General features: G+C 48.7%; 1 protein-coding gene across 5 annotated transcripts in view; it reads right to left on the reverse strand.

The window, feature by feature from the left end:
* Positions 1-5,075: 5,075 nt before the first annotated feature.
* LOC144754987 (uncharacterized) overlaps positions 5,076-17,198 on the reverse strand; it is a 215,350-nt gene continuing 203,227 nt past the window's right edge. For all 5 annotated transcript variants that reach the window (XR_013594817.1, XR_013594818.1, XM_078643379.1 and 2 more), the window contains one exon: positions 5,076-7,796. Coding sequence is in view for 3 of the 5 variants with exons in the window: in XM_078643380.1 (XP_078499506.1) it covers positions 7,400-7,796 (397 nt within the window). In the remaining 2 variants the exon portion in view is untranslated. The remainder of the gene's footprint in view (positions 7,797-17,198) is intronic.

Consider the following 17,198-nt stretch of genomic DNA (forward strand, 5'->3'; position numbering starts at 1 on the left):
CATGTTCCTGCGAGCATTTCTGCCAGTCCGAGGGAGCACCCCCAGTGCCATCTTTGCCACGTTTTTGCTCAGCCGGCAGATGTCCACCCACCTCTTGTGACAGTGTGTGTGTGTTGGTTGGAGACCTGAGCCCGCACCTTGCGTGCAATGGCCCTCCATATGGCCTTACGCTGGTTGACACTGGTGGACCTTAAGCTGCAGGCATGGAAGACAAGAAGAGGAAGTTTCAGTGACACTGTTTCATATACCACTGTGTGTCAAAACAGGAGCATGAAAAAACAGAGCACACCAAGACATGTTGAGCAGAGGCCATACAGCATGACACATAGTATACCCGCATCAAATACTTTCATAGAAATGTATACATGTATGAGGATGGCCATCTCATACACATGCAGAGTGCCAGCACAGAAACCAATGTGAAGAAGACCCTCATCTGTGATGCAGTATGTGAGTGAGCAAGACAAACAATACATTTGAAATGATGTGTTGGGCAGACTCACTGTGTCCAAAACGACACGCCCCCTCAATGCCCTTGGCCAGTGAATGACTACCTGCGTAATGGAGGTCACATTTAGGGCCATGATCTTACATTCTCACACTCTTCTCACAAGGTGTAGTCCTGTCTTGTGCAATCCTCAGGCCTAAGATAGCTCATTGAGAAATAGGGTTGCAGACAACACATATGTTTCACTCTGTCCATTTACTGATGGGTACTTGTCAAATTGGGCAGTTTCTGTGCAGGGGGACTCACACTGAGGTTAAACTTGGGCCATCAGAACATTCACATGCATGTAGAATATGAGAGGGCAAACAGTGCCTACACGTGCGAGTCAGTACATATAATGAAAACAATGGAAGGCTGATATCTCCAAATTACTTTCATCTGATGTGTTATAGGTGAATTACCACCAAAAGTGTTACACTCAGGCATTTTACTCTTGTGCATAATGCACACATATCCATGGGGCCCATATGAAAACTGTACACCCCTCATTCATTACCCTCTGAAAGACATACCTTTGCAATGTCACAAATGAGCATGTGAAAACCTTGTAATGACTATGTCATCTCATAGCCCAGGCAATATTTTTTCAGACGTCGACTGTGCAAACCAGCAGTGTGACAGTATGGCTGCAAAAATATTGCATGTCCCTCCCATCCTTCAATGCAGCCATGGTTCTGTGGGAACTGGGATACACACCACATCGACATGAAGTCAGCATGCCAGGCAGTGTACCACTCATTTATATCACCCAGTCTCACACCTATGTTTGTATTTTACTTGCTGGAGAAGGGCTGTAGAAATGTCCATGTTGCCATCCTGTCCAAATAGTCAAGTGTAATATTTACTAGGCCAGGTACGGAGCAAGGTACATCAAAAATGAGGATGCATGCATACTAACTTGCACACATAGCCACAGACTACTGCAGACCAATATCATGTGAGCACTGTGAGCACTCTCAAATTGTTACTCTGAAACACCAACCAGTACATCTGGAGAATCATATAGCCTCCCATACTGTGAAAGCACCTCGTCCACCAGGACCTCCAGCTTCTCTGTGCTGAAGAGACGGGCCTTGATGTTCTCAGTTCTTGGCATCACTGGGTCCAGGAGACAGGAACAGCAGCAGTTGGGGATGAAGAATGTCAGGCAACAGTGTCTGGATGCAGTGCTAATGTGTGGCTCTCACTCAGACATATATAGCCACCTGGGGTTGATTCAGTGGTACTCAGCTGCTGCAATTGGTGTTCCTGGTCAGCTTTTTTCAAATTTAAACAATGACTGGGCCAGGGATGGGGGTGCACGCCTACTGCAATTTTCAAATGTGTAATTCACTACCACAATCGCAGTTCCCATTGGCTGAAAGGGCATGGGCATTGGTGGTGTCACACCGCAGGGCTTAGGCGGTCACTACCACAATCGTGCATCTTTTGATAGTACTCAATGGATGCTTGATTCCGGTCTGGGAAAGACATGGCTTGGTAGTTCGGACTGGACTGTTCCCATGAGGCACATGGTCAGAGCTGATTTGCATATAGCCAGTGTCTAACCTAGGGTGGTGTGGAGTGCAAAAAAACGATGGATTTAGGCCCAGATCCTTGTACTGGGGTGAATGTATGACATTGTTCTACATTCTGTCCATCAACTGTGTTTTTTGCAATTTCACCCCGAGTGGACTGGGGATGCTCAGACGTGAGTCCCAGGCTCTCCACACCACTGGAGTCAAGCTATCCAGGCTGATGAAGGCTGATAGCCAGAAACCGGTCCTTGGATGCTTGATTCCGGTCTAGGAAAGACATGGCTTGGTAGTTCAGACTGGACTGTTCCCATGAGGCACAGGGTCAGAGCTGATTTGCATATAGCCAGTGTCTAACCCAGGGTGGTGTGGAGTGCAGAAAAACGATGGATTTAGGCCCAGATCCTTGTACTGGGGTGAATGTATGACATTGTTCTACATTCTGTCCATCAACTGTGTTTTTTGCAATTTCACCCCGAGTGGGCTGGGGATGCTCAGACGTGAGTCCCAGGCTCTCCACACCACTGGAGTCAAGCTATCCAGGCTGATGAAGGCTGATAGCCAGAAACCGGTCCTTGGATGCTTGATTCCGGTCTGGGAAAGACATGGCTTGGTAGTTCGGACTGGACTGTTCCCATGAGGCACAGGGTCAGAGCTGATTTGCATATAGCCAGTGTCTAACCCAGGGTGGTGTGGAGTGCAAAAAAACGATGGATTTAGGCCCAGATCCTTGTACTGGGGTGAATGTATGACATTGTTCTACATTCTGTCCATCAACTGTGTTTTTTGCAATTTCACCCCGAGTGGGCTGGGGATGCTTAGACGTGAGTCCCAGGCTCTCCACACCACTGGAGTCAAGCTATCCAGGCTGATGAAGGCTGATAGCCAGAAACCGGTCCTTGGATGCTTGATTCCGGTCTGGGAAAGACATGGCTCGGTAGTTCGGACTGGACTGTTCCCATGAGGCACAGGGTCAGAGCTGATTTGCATATAGCCAGTGTCTAACCCAGGGTGGTGTGGAGTGCAAAAAAACGATGGATTTAGGCCCAGATCCTTGTACTGGGGTGAATGTATGACATTGTTCTACATTCTGTCCATCAACTGTGTTTTTTGCAATTTCACCCCGAGTGGTCTGGGGATGCTCAGACGTGAGTCCCAGGCTCTCCACACCACTGGAGTCAAGCTATCCAGGCTGATGAAGGCTGATAGCCAGAAACCGGTCCTTGGATGCTTGATTCCGGTCTGGGAAAGACATGGCTTGGTAGTTCGGACTGGACTGTTCCCATGAGGCACAGGGTCAGAGCTGATTTGCATATAGCCAGTGTCTAACCCAGGGTGGTGTGGAGTGCAAAAAAACGATGGATTTAGGCCCAGATCCTTGTACTGGGGTGAATGTATGACATTGTTCTACATTCTGTCCATCAACTGTGTTTTTTGCAATTTCACCCCGAGTGGGCTGGGGATGCTCAGACGTGAGTCCCAGGCTCTCCACACCACTGGAGTCAAGCTATCCAGGCTGATGAAGGCTGATAGCCAGAAACCGGTCCTTGGATGCTTGATTCCGGTCTGGGAAAGACATGGCTTGGTAGTTCGGACTGGACTGTTCCCATGAGGCACAGGGTCAGAGCTGATTTGCATATAGCCATTGTCTAACCCAGAGTGGTGTGGAGTGCAAATAAACGATGGATTTAGGCCCAGATCCTTGTACTGGGGTGAATGTATGACATTGTTCTACATTCTGTCCATCAACTGTGTTTTTTGCAAGTACTCAATGACTGGGCACGCAGTAGCGGAGCACACCTACCGCCGGTTTCAAATGTGTAATTCACTACCGCGATCGTGGTTCCCATTGGCTGGTAGGGTATGGTCATTGGCGGTGTCACACCGTGGTGGCCAGGCGGTTGCTACCGCAATCGTGCAGCTTTTGATAGTACCCAATGAACAGGCCCGCTGTAGTGGAGCATGCCTACAGCGGGTTTCAAATGTTTAATTCACTACCACGATCCCGGTTTCCATTGGCTGGTAGGGTATGGTCATTGGCGGTGTCACACAGTGGTAGCCAGGCGGTTGCTACCGCAATCGTGCAGCTTTTGATAGTACCCAATGAACAGGCCCGCTGTAGCGGAGCATACCTACAGCGGGTTTCAAATGTTTAATTCACTACCACGATCGCGGTTTCCATTGGCTGGTAGGGCATGGGCATTGGCGGTGTCACACCACGGGGGCCAGATGGTCTCTACCGCAAATTGGCATTTTTCGATTGGTACCAATGACTGTGATTGCATTGGCGGTGCAGCCATATGGCACCTATGGACACATCATGCTGTAGCAATGGCAGTGGCCATTTCTCATCATTGAACACTAGACACTTACAATGAATCATACCACCTAATTAGTAAATTCGATACTAGTGTGACATTAAACTTACTGATGACTCCACATGCCATGTCAGTGCACAGTATTACATGCATTAGCATGTACTTCCCCACATGTCACATATGATATTTGTATGCATGTACATAGATCTGTTGTGTAATTTATTCTCAAATTTGTGAACGTGTCAATGTGTGAGATGGCTAATCAACCCAGAGTAATGATGGAATGACTACATAATGTGCCTATTTAATTGTGTAGATGGCTGAAATCATTTTGATAGTTGATCTGCTTACACACAGTGTTCTCATTGTGTTGAAAATGTGTCTCTATCCGACTTACGCAAGAAGGTGTGGCAGCTACGAAGAAGCCAGCCAGCAGTGTTGCTGTTTCAAACATGTGCTGTGTCAACTAATTTCAGGGTTGGTGACACAATATGTTGGAATGTACAATTTTCCATTCACATAGCCAGAATTTGTTCTGGGGGTACTCAGTATGTATATACTGAACACATGTTCAACTACTTGAGATCAAGGTGTTTCTGCATGTGACTTGTGCTTTAAGCTGTTGTTTCAGTCCAAACATTGTTTTAAAAAAAAATATTTTTATTTGCATTTTATCAGGTAACAACATTACAATCACTTTATCATAGGTCAACACACCCCACTTTCCGGCCCTCCACCCCCCCAGCCATATCTTTAAAAACAAGACACCATTCTTCAGTCCAGTCCAGTTCACTGGCGCAGTCCATGTCCAGATCTGCGGTGTCGTACCGTGGTGTCCTCATAGCCCCCTTTTCCACGGACATGCCCCATCTTGGTTTCCCCTTTCAGTCCAAACATTATTAGTGCTGTGTAAATCAACACGTAAGATGTTTGACACATCCCATAGGGGAATTTAATTGACATGTGTCCACTTTCATTTTATGTAGGAGACGACCAAATATGCATCGTCTGTTCACATTTCTGGCAGACATGGAGGATGAGGGCATCATACGGAAATTAGATTTGGATCGACTTACACTTTAAGACTTATATGGTCAGTTGGAGCCCCATCTGAGGCCTTGCAGAACCGACTGCTTAGACACCAACAGTTAAGGTGATGGCGGCCCTGCATTTTTTTGCTACTGGTTCATTCCAGTACACGGTGGCCAGCGCAGATGGGATGTCTCAACCAATGTTCAGCCTGGTGCTACGTGATGTCCTGTCCGCAATGATGACATACAAGGACCGCTACATCCATTTTCCCAGGAGACATGAATTGTCAGCTGTGAAGGGTGATTTATATGACCTTGGCCACATACCTAATGTTATTGGCACCATAGACTGCACACACGTTGGCCTGGTTCCACCACAGGCAGGTGAGCACATATACAGGAACAGGAAGCATTTCCATTCCATTAATGTGCAAAAGGTGTGCCAAGCAGATATGATAATCTTCCATGTCTGTGCCAGATGTCCAGGATCAGCACATGACTCCTACATACTGCATAACAGCATCATACCATAGCTGATGCCAAATCTGCATACGGAGCATGTGTGGCTTGTTGGTGTGTACGCAATGTCAAGTAGTGTGCTGTATGTGTGACATGCTGTCCTGTTTATATTATAAAATTGGTCTATGTATCTCACACCTAGGTGACTCTGCGTATCCCAACAGGCCTTGGTTGCTGAGCTCACTGAGGAACCCCAGGACCCCGGGTGAAGTCCGCTACAATGATGCACATGGGAGGCCACGTTATGTGTGGAGCGTACTTTTGGTCTTCTGAAGTCTAGATTCTGGTGTCTGGACAAGAGTGGAGGTACACTACTCTACTCTCCCCAAAAGGTGTGTCAAATCGTAGTTGCATGCTGCATGCTCCACAACCTTGCCTTGCGCAAAGACATCCCCCTGCGTCTGGATGATGATGAGCAGCCGATGCCACCCATGCAAACCCACACATGTCCAGTGATGACGATAGTGGAGAGGAAGAAGGTGTCGACCTGCGTCAACAGCTCATCAACAACTACTTCCCTTGAGTGTGAGGGACATTGTACAACAGTGACATTGTCTGCTGTCTTTGATGGTAGTGACAAGGCCTAGAAGAGGTTTTTGACTGGTGGCTGTTGTTGGCTCTGTGTTAATGGCTGATGTGTGTGTGACAGGGTAGTTATGACCAGCTACATGGTGTCTATGTTGATATTGTTGCTCATTGTAATGTGTGCTGGTTTGTGTACCTTGATAACTAGTGGTGTATACTAGCTGTAATGCCATCACCTGACAAGTAAATGTCATTCTCTTGTGTCTTTCTAGGCCCTTTCACCCTCTCAATGCCTCATCACAATCAGAGAGCTTGTGGTACATTGGAATCTGAGTAGACATTGTACATAATGGATAAACATGGAGCTGACACAAAGGCATAGGTATGTATTTGTGACAGAAAAGTGATGATATAGAAAATGGTGCAAAGTGAATTTATGAGTTGTCAGTGATGGTAAATGAGACAATTGAGTAGTCACCACATTGATGTAGTCACACAGTTCAACATGGCAGTGTGGGTAAGGATAGTCAACAAAGTCAATATCAAGGAGAACAGAGATGTCACCATGGCTGGCTCGGCGACTAGCGTTTGGATGGTGCATTGCCACGTGATCCTCCCCTGATGTTTCTCAGACAGCCCCTTGTGCATTTTGCAGAGGGGACACTTCTGCGTGCTCAGCGGTATCTGAGGAGTCATTTTCTTGCAGCTCACCTCTCTCGGTGACCGTAACTGAGGTGGTGGGAGTATCATCCTGTGGGCCATTAGAGGGGGTTGAGCTGTCCATTGGGCCGCATGTCTGTCCGTCAGAACGCCCATGAGCTGGCCCATGACTTCCACAATTTGGCCCATACGCATGTCCATGGACCTTAGCGGCAGGGGTAGCCAAGGCACTTCTTCTAAAACCTGGCCCATGTTTCTCTGGGTCTGCTCATATACCCCAAGGACTCTGGCGATGTTGGCCAGGGCTTCAATCCCAGTGTCCTCTCATATTTTTCCCCCAGTTACCCTCCCACCTGCCCTGTTATCCCGGATCTGTGGTGTTGGCAATCGATGCACCCGTAGACTCTCCCTGCCCTCCTCTGATTGTGTGGTGGTGTTGGTAATCACTGAGGCAGGCAGAGTGTTGCAGGCAGTGGTGGTGGTGGTGGTGATTGAGGCCGCACAGGTCGTTGCATCAGGGGTCAGTGCTAATGTTGTTGCTGTTGTGGTGGGGACAATGGGTGCCTGGGACGTGGTGCGCCCTGGCAGTCTGGATGGGTCAGGTTTGTGCTCCTCATCCGAGAAATGTAGGGAGTCTGCATCCGAGAGTTCATGTTCCGGGGGGCGGGAGAGTGGCTCTGCAGGTCTGTGTTGTGTTCTGCAGCAGTTGCTTGTGGATCTTCTGTGGAACAGAGGTGCAATGGTCATTGAAGTGCACTTTACTAGCTTGGTGTTAGAAGTTTGGATGTTACATATGATACACCACACAGTGTACATTGAAATCACTTTATATGGCTGCAAGGTAATGAGCATCATGACATGATGTGGAGGTACATACATTACTTGTCCATAGTGTGACATGTAAAGAGAAACCATGTGCCACATACAGATTGTGTGATTACAAGGACATGTCATCATCTAACGACTTACGGCACATCAAGTTTATATGGTAAGTCTTTTTGGTTTGCTCTGCATGGAATACATTTCATCTGAGCAAATCCTAGCCATTGTAAAGTTATGCATACCTTTTTCATATCATGTATTTTACTTTGTCCGATTGACCATGCATGTTTTGTGTTCATATGGGCCTTCATGCACTGACACCATGGCACTTACAAATAGCATGTATAAACAACAAGAATCCACAAGTCAGTGCCAAGTGTTCCCTACAGTGGTGGGGAGCGCATAGGGGCATATTACCAACAAGTAGCGATAATTATCGCTAAATAGGCTTAGCGACGATTTTTTTATCGCTGCCTATCGCTGGATATGTTAGCGGAGCAAATATGCTATTAGCAACGATTTTCTCCATTGTGCTAAAATATCCAGCGATAGCAGCGAAATGTGTGAATATCGCTGAGAATACAGCGATATTCACGCATTAGCGACGAAATGCTCTTAGCCATGTTATCCATCTCCCATTGGATAACATGGCTAAGAACTGGTCTTAGCAGGCATTGGTTTTTGGCGATAGCGGGAATATTTCCATCACTACGCCTGCCTTGCTAATAGGCGATAGCGACGTTAGCGACTGCTTTCAGTCGCTAACAAGTTGGGTACGCCCACTTTGCATGTCATTAGCGATAAATATCGCTAACATGCAAAGCGGGCCCCAAACCGCTCGCTATCGCCTAAAAGCTGTCGCTAACATTAGTTAGCGACAGCTTGCTAATAGAGCGATAGCCGGTCTGTACGTCCACCACTTAGAAACCAACAAAATCCTGAATGTGGACAACCCTTTCAGGAACAACATTCTCATTTGGAAAAGGTACATAGACCACGTCTTCGTCGTCTGGCAAGGAGACCTGCAATCAGTGACAGAATTTATGGCATGGCTGAATACTCAGAACGCCTACTTGAAATTTACGAGCTCGGTCTCGAATGAATCTCTGGTGTTCCTTGACTTAAATATCTATCCTGAAGGGGGCACACTCAAGACTACCACTTACTTTAAACCCACCGCCAGAAACTGTCTTCTAAGACTTGACAGCTTTCATCCCCGACACCACCGGGAGAATCTTCCGTACGGCCAATTCCTGCGCCTACGGAGGAACTGTACCGATGTGGCTGAGTACAAAACACAGGCACTGGATCTAAAAGCAGAGCTATAACAGAGACAATACCCAGACCGTATAATAAATTCAGCAATAAAACGGGCTAGGAACAATAATAGAGATGACCTTCTGAAGGATAAGGTCCAAACAAATACAGATCAGAAGAGCCCAATTTGTGTAACCACATACAATACACACTCGAAGGAGGTCTCCAAGATCATCAATTAACATTGGCGAATACTAACCTGTGGAGAACTAGATTTTTAGAAACCTATGTTCGCACATAGACGGGGGAGAAACCTGAAGGACATCCTAGTCCATACCCGTCCAAAAGAGAATCAACAACTCACACCGTCACTGCATGGCATACAAGGGCATTTTCCATGTGGGAACTGTAGTAGTTGTCACCTCACTAAAAAAAGCAAGCAACTAACATTCAGGAACGGCACAACATGGAAACAAAGAAAACTGAGCAACTGTAACAGTAAAAACGTGGTCTACATGATCACTTGCCCCTGTGGACTCGAATATGTTGGTATGACAACAAGAGCAGTCAAAACACGAATGAGTGAGCATAAGAGTAATGTAAGGTGCAAGAAAAGCGCCACAAAGATGGCAACGCACTTCTTGGAGGCCCAATATTGTGTAAACGACCTGAATTGGACAGTGATTGAACAGCTACAGTCTGATACCGGCCTGTTCCAAAATGAACAACGCTGGGTGTTCCGTTTGGCAACCCACATCACGGGCCTTAATGATGACATACCATGGGGCCAACTGAATGAAGTTCCCCCTTTTTCTAACTATACACTAAGTATAGGATCAGTATCCACAGAGCAGTGGCCATAGTCATACTACCACTATCCAACCCACCATGAGTTCATTATACGTGCCGGTTAGTTACCGGTTGTGAAGGAGCAAAAACTACACTTCTCCTATCACTGCCCCTTCTGTGCCTACTGGCATCCAATAATGGCGCCCAGACAGCACTCTATCGGTTTTTATTATCTGTTTGCATGCCGTGTTGCATTGTATAAAATGGTCCAACTATACTCAATGCATTGCTTCATATGCCCACGTATCTCAGGAGATTAACAGAGAACAGCTCTCAGGATGCATTGCTACATAGCTGCCCACGTATCTCAGGAGATTAATAGGAGAGAACAGCTCTCAGAACACACGCGCTTACTTCAAGGTAGAGACCCGTGTGTCTCGCACTGCGCATGCGCACTTAAAATCAACCATGTTCTAACGCGCCTGTGCACGATACTGATAGCGAAGACACGTGCGCAGCCGCTCTGCCCCAATACAATGGACGCCGCCTGCAACCATGAAAAACGCTGGAACACCCAAACATGGGCAGTATATACCATCCGGTCCGAATGGTCATTAACTGCTAATTGAAGCCAATTAAACCATCCAAGTAAGGTATAAATAGAGCTCCCCACACACAACACCGCAGTTCCAGCGAAGCTGCGTGAGGGGGAACAAGGAGAAATCCTCCACTAGGACTCGTGAGTATGATACAAAAAAAAACAGCGGAAGACCAACCAATACTCTGTAAGTAGTTACAATGCTGATACCTTGTATTGCTCATAGGTAGCAGACTGGCACGAGAACGGCCCCGACGTTAGGAGGCTCATGAGGCTTATAAAATTGAGGAAACAAGTATGCATTCTAAACTTCTTTGATTATCCTCCTCACAGAATATAAGTCCCAGAGTCACAGAAGGACAACAATAGAGCGTGTGTTTTATGTTAATTGCGTGTATGTCATGTCTTTGTCCTTTTTATTACAGAGTCACCATCACAGTTAGAATGACAACATTTGTCTAGTGATTGCAACCCACACTATATATATATTTTTTCTCAAGTCACTAAACCAGAAATGATATAAGGAGCAGAAGGCAATATCTTTGTTTTTTTCCCACTCTTTTCCTAGGGTGTGCAAATAGCAGAAACCTTTGAGACTTTCGCTGTAGGTACATTTTAGCCTGCATTACATTTTTCACTTTTCTGTAAATAAAACCAATTTTTTACATAGAGAAACGTGAGTAAGGTGGGGATTTGTGCACCCTATCCTGAAGAAGGAGTTGATCTCCAAAACATGTCGACGCACCCAAGAGGTGATGTAAATGAGGTTACATAAACACCTCTAAATTCACCTTTTTAACAGTATCAGCCCAGGGGCCCATTCATTTTTTTTTTAGTTCACCCCACAAGCCAGGTACTTTTTAATTAATCACTCACGTATAACCCCACCACCCACTCACATTCAACCCTCACACACACCACACATAGTCATTGAATAAGTGCTCCCGCGTAGTCGTAGGTAGTAGCACAGCGCATCCCGTAGAGGGGTGCGAAGAGCCCAATGATGAAGCATGTCACCAAGGGTCCTTTTGGTGTGTGAGGGCTATTTTAAAAACACTATGTGCTCCCCACCACTGTAGGGAACACTTGGCACTGACTGGTGGATTCTTGTTGTTTATACATATTAAGCCAGGGAGAACGAATCTTTACGAATATATTCTCTCCCCCTTTATGTTATTTTCACTTACAGATAGCATCCAGTGCTCTGCATGATTGAGCCCTGAATTTCTTCAACATGTGACTTGGTGAGTCAAAGTTTATTTTCATTGACAGCTACGTACGCTTAGCTGTCTGCACACTGGATGTGGCTTTTGGATCTATGCCAAGTTGGATGACATGTGAGGGCTGGTGTGGTCATATGGCTCTATGCTTTTTAAGAGGAATGGCAGGGTGCATGCACTGTCTACCTACCTGTTCTGTGACACAGTGGAGGGAAATTACTGCCACATGGTTATGAGTGGGAGGGGTATACCTTCCTGCTGGGCTGTGGGACAAAGAGGCCTGGTGGGAGTTGTGGTGCTGGCTTCCCACCTATAAACACCCCTCCCTATTAAGATGGCTACCTTCCTGTGAGTTTGAAGAGAGCAATGCAATAGCTGCCACATGGTTGTGGGTGTGGGGAGTGCTCCATCCTGCTGAGCTGTGGTATTGTGGGGCCTGGTGGGAGTTGTAGTGCTGGCGTCCCACACACAAACACCCCCCGTTTAGATGGCTACCTACCTGTGAGTTTGAAGAGAGCAATGCAATAGCTGCCACATGTTTGTGAGTGTGGGAGTGCTCCATCCTGCTGAGCTGAGGGGCAAGGGGGCCTGTTGGGAGTTGTAGTGCTGGCTTCCCATACACAAACACCTCTCTCTGTTTAGATGTCTACCTACCTGTGAGTTTGAAGAGTGCAATACAATAGCTACCACATGGATGTGGGTGTGGGGAGTGCTTCATCCTGCTTAGCTGTGGGACAAGGGGACCTGGGGAGTTGGAGTGATACCTTCCCAACCACAAACCCCACCTCCCTGTTAAGATGGTTATCTCCCTGTGAAGTGGAGCAGAGGAAGGGAATAGGTTACACATGGCTCTTGAATGGGGGAGTGTTCCGTCCTGCTCAGGGGTGTGAAAAGAGAGCATACAATGGCTACATACCTGTAAGTTTGAAGAGAGCAATGCAATGGCTGCCACAAGGTTGGGGGTGTGGGGAGTGCTCCATCCTGCTGAGCTGTGGCACAAGGGGGCCTGGTGGGAGTTGTAGTGATGGCTTCCCATCCACAAACACCCTCACTGTTAAGATAGCATTCATACCTGTTAGGTAAAGGTGAACAATGCAATGGGTGCCACATGGTCGTGGGTGTGGGGAGTGATCCATCCTACTGAGCTGTGGGACTAGGGGACCTCGTAGGTGTTGTGATGCTGGCTTCCCACACACAAATACCACTCCCTGTTTAGATGGCTACCTACCTGTGAGTTTGAAGAAAGCAATGCAATAGCTGCCACGTGGTTGTGGATGTGGGGAGTGCTCCACCCGGCTGAGCTGTGGGCCAAGGGAGCCTTGTGGGAGTTGTAGTGCTGGATTCACACACAGAAACACCCCTCTCCATTAAAATGGCTATCTACCTGTTAGGTGAAGGTGAGCAATGCATGCCTGCCACATGGTTGTGGGTGTGGGGAGAGGTCCATCCTGCTGAGCTGTGGGACAAGGGGGCCTGGTGGGAGTTGGAGTGCTGCCTTTCCAACCACAAACTCCCTCCCTGTTAAGATGGCTACCTCCCTGTGAAGTGGAGCAGAGGAAGGGAATAGGTTACACATGGCTCTTGGATGGGGGAGTGCTCCATCCTGCTAAGGGGTGGGACAAGAGAGCATAAGATGTCTGCCTACCTGTACGTTTGAAGGGAGCAATGCAATAGCTGCCACATGATTGTGGGTGTGGGAAGTGCTCCATCTTGCTGAGCTGTGGGGCAAGGGAGCCTGGTGGGAGTTGTAGTGCTGGATTCACACACAGAACCCCCCCTCCCTGTTAAGATGGATACCTACCTGTTAGGTGAAGGTGAGCAATGCAATGGCTGCCACATGGTTGGGGGTGTGGGGAGTGCTCCATCCTGCTGAGCTGTGGCACAAGGGGGCCTGGTGGGAGTTGTAGTGATGGCTTCCCATCCACAAACACCCTCACTGTTAAGATAGCATTCATACCTGTTAGGTAAAGGTGAACAATGCAATGGGTGCCACATGGTCGTGGGTGTGGGGAGTGATCCATCCTACTGAGCTGTGGGACTAGGGGACCTCGTAGGTGTTGTGATGCTGGCTTCCCACACACAAATACCACTCCCTGTTTAGATGGCTACCTACCTGTGAGTTTGAAGAAAGCAATGCAATAGCTGCCACGTGGTTGTGGATGTGGGGAGTGCTCCACCTGGCTGAGCTGTGGGCCAAGGGAGCCTTGTGGGAGTTGTAGTGCTGGATTCACACACAGAAACACCCCTCTCCATTAAAATGGCTATCTACCTGTTAGGTGAAGGTGAGCAATGCATGCCTGCCACATGGTTGTGGGTGTGGGGAGAGGTCCATCCTGCTGAGCTGTGGGACAAGGGGGCCTGGTGGGAGTTGGAGTGCTGCCTTTCCAACCACAAACTCCCTCCCTGTTAAGATGGCTACCTCCCTGTGAAGTGGAGCAGAGGAAGGGAATAGGTTACACATGGCTCTTGGATGGGGGAGTGCTCCATCCTGCTCAGGGGTGGGACAAGAGAGCATAAGATGTCTGCCTACCTGTACGTTTGAAGGGAGCAATGCAATAGCTGCCACATGATTGTGGGTGTGGGAAGTGCTCCATCTTGCTGAGCTGTGGGGCAAGGGAGCCTGGTGGGAGTTGTAGTGCTGGATTCACACACAGAACCCCCCCTCCCTGTTAAGATGGATACCTACCTGTTAGGTGAAGGTGAGCAATGCAATGGCTCTCACATGGTTGGGGGTGTGGGGATTGTTCCATCCTGCTGAGCTGTGGAACAAGGGGGCCTGGTGGGGGGATTTGGAGTGCTGCCTTCGGAGCCACAACCCACCTCCCTGTTAAGATGGCTGCCTCCCTGTGAAGTGGTGGGACAAGAGAGCATAAGATGGCTACCTACCTGTAAGGTTGAAGAGATCAATGCAATGGTTGCCACATGGTTGTGGGAGTGGGGAGTGCTCCATCTTGCTGAGCTGTGGGACAAGGGAGCCTTGTGGGAGTTGTAGTGCTGGCTTCACACACACAAACACCCTTCCTGTTAAGATGGCTACCTACCTGTTAGGTGAAGGTGAGCAATGCAATGGCTGCCACATGGTTGGAGGTGTGGAGAGTGATCCATCCTACAGAGCTGTGGGACAAGGGGGCCTGGTAGGAGTTGGAGTGCTGCCTTCCCAACCACAAACACATCTTGCTGTTAATATGTCTACCTCCCTGTGAAGTGAAGCAGAGGAAGGGAAAAGGTTACACATGGTTCTTGAATGGAGGAGTGTTCCATTCTGCTCAGGGGTGGGACAAGAGAGGATAAGATGGCTTGGCTACCTACCTGTTAGTTTGAAGAGAGCAATGCAATGGCTGCCACATGGTTGTGGGTGTGGGGAGTGCTCCATCCTGTTGAGCAGTGGGACAAGGGGTCCTGGTGGGAGTTGTAGTGCTGGCTTCCCACCCACAAACACTCTCCCTGGTAAGATGGCATTCCTACCTGTTAGGTAAAGGTGAGCAATGCAATGGCTGCCACATGGTTGTGGCTGTGGGGAGCGTTCCATCACGCTGAGCTGTGGGACTAGGGGACCTCGTGGGTGTTGTGATGCTGGCTTCCCACACACAAACACCACTCCCTGTTTAGATGGCTACCTACCTGTGAGTTTGAAGAAAGCAATGCAATAGCTGTCACATAGTTGTGGGTGTGGGGAATGCTCCATCCTGCTGAGCTGTGGGACAAGGGAGCCTGGTGGGAGTTGTAGTGCTGGCATCACACACAGAAATACCCCTCCCCCTTAAAAAGGCTATCTATCTGTTAGGTGAAGGTGAGCAATGCAAAGCCTGCCACATGGTTGTGGGAGTGGTGAGAGCACCATCCTGCTGAGCTGTGCAACAAGGGGGCTTGGTGGGAGTTGGAGTGCTGCCTTCCCAACCACAAACTCCCTCCCTGTTAAGATGGCTACCTCCCTGTGAAGTGGAGCAGAGCAGGGGAATAGGTTACACATGGCTCTTTGATGGGGGAGTGTTCCATCCTGCTCAGGGGTGGGACAAGAGAGCATAAGATGGCTGCCTACCTGTACGTTTGAAGGGAGCAATGCAATAGCTGCCACATGATTGTGGGTGTGGGAAGTGCCTCATCTTGCTGCGCTGTGGGACAAGGGAGACTTGTGGGAGTTGTAGTGCTGGCTTCACACACACAAACACCCCTTCCTGTTAAGATGGCTACCTACCTGTTAGGTGAAGGTGAGCAATGCAATGGCTGCCACATGGTTGGGGGTGTGGGAAGTGTTCCATTCTGCTGAGCTGTGGGACAAGGGAGCCTTGTGGGAGTTGTAGTGCTGGCTTCACACACACAAACATCCTTCCCTGTAAAGATGGCTACCTACCTGTTAGGTGAAGGTTAGCAATGCAATGGCTACCACATGGTTGTGGCTGTGGGGAGTATTCCATCCTGCTGAGCTGTGGGACAAGGGGGCCTGGTGGGAGTTGTAGTACTGGCTTCCCACACACAAACACCCCTCCCTCTCTAGATGTCTACCTACCTGTGAGTTTGAAGAGAGCAATGCAATAGCTGCCACATTGTTGTGGTTGTGGGGAGTGGTCCACCCGGCTGAGCTGTGGGACAAGGGGGCCTGGTGGGAGTTGGAGTGCTGCCTTCCCAGCCACAAACCCCCTCCCTGTTAAGATGGCTACCTCCCTGTGAAGTGGTGGGACAAGAGAGCATACGATGGCTACCTACCTGTAAGTTTGAAGAGGGCAATGCAATGGTTGACACATGGTTGTGAGTGTGGGGAGTGCTCCATCCTGCTGAGCTGTGGGACAAGGGGGCCTGGTAGGAGTTGGAGTGCTGCCTTCCCAACCACAAACTCCCCTTGCTGTTAAGATGGCTACCTCCCTGTGAAGTGGAGCAGAGGAAGGGAATAGGTTACACATGGCTCTTGGATGGGGGAGTGTTCCATCCTTCTCAGGGGTGGGGTAAGAGAGCATAAGATGGCTGCCTACCTGTACGTTTGAAGGGAGCAATGCAATGGCTGCCACATGGTTGTGGGTGTGGGGAGTGCTCCATCCTGCTGAGCTGTGGAACAAGGGGGACTGGTGGGAGTTGTAGTACTGGCTTCCCACCCGCAACCCCCCTCCCTGTTAAGATGGCTACCTACCTGTTAGGTGAAGGTGAGCAGTGCAATGGCTGCCACATGGTTGTGACTGTGGGAAGTACTCCATCCTGCTGAGCTGTGGGACAAGGGGGCCTGGTGGGAGTTATAGTACTGGCTTCCCACACACAAATACCCCTCCCTCTTTAGATGTCTACCTACCTGTGAGTTTGAAGAGAGAAATGCAATAGCTGCCACATTGTTGTGGTTGTGGGGAGTGTTTCATCCTGCTGAGCTGTGGAACAAGGGGGCCTGGTGGGAGTTCGAGTGCTGCCTTCCCAGCCACAAACCCCCCTCCCTGTTAAGATGGCTACCTCCCTG

Source organism: Lissotriton helveticus, chromosome 5_1 (assembly GCF_964261635.1).
Source record: "Lissotriton helveticus chromosome 5_1, aLisHel1.1, whole genome shotgun sequence".
NCBI classification, from domain to species: domain Eukaryota; kingdom Metazoa; phylum Chordata; class Amphibia; order Caudata; family Salamandridae; genus Lissotriton; species Lissotriton helveticus.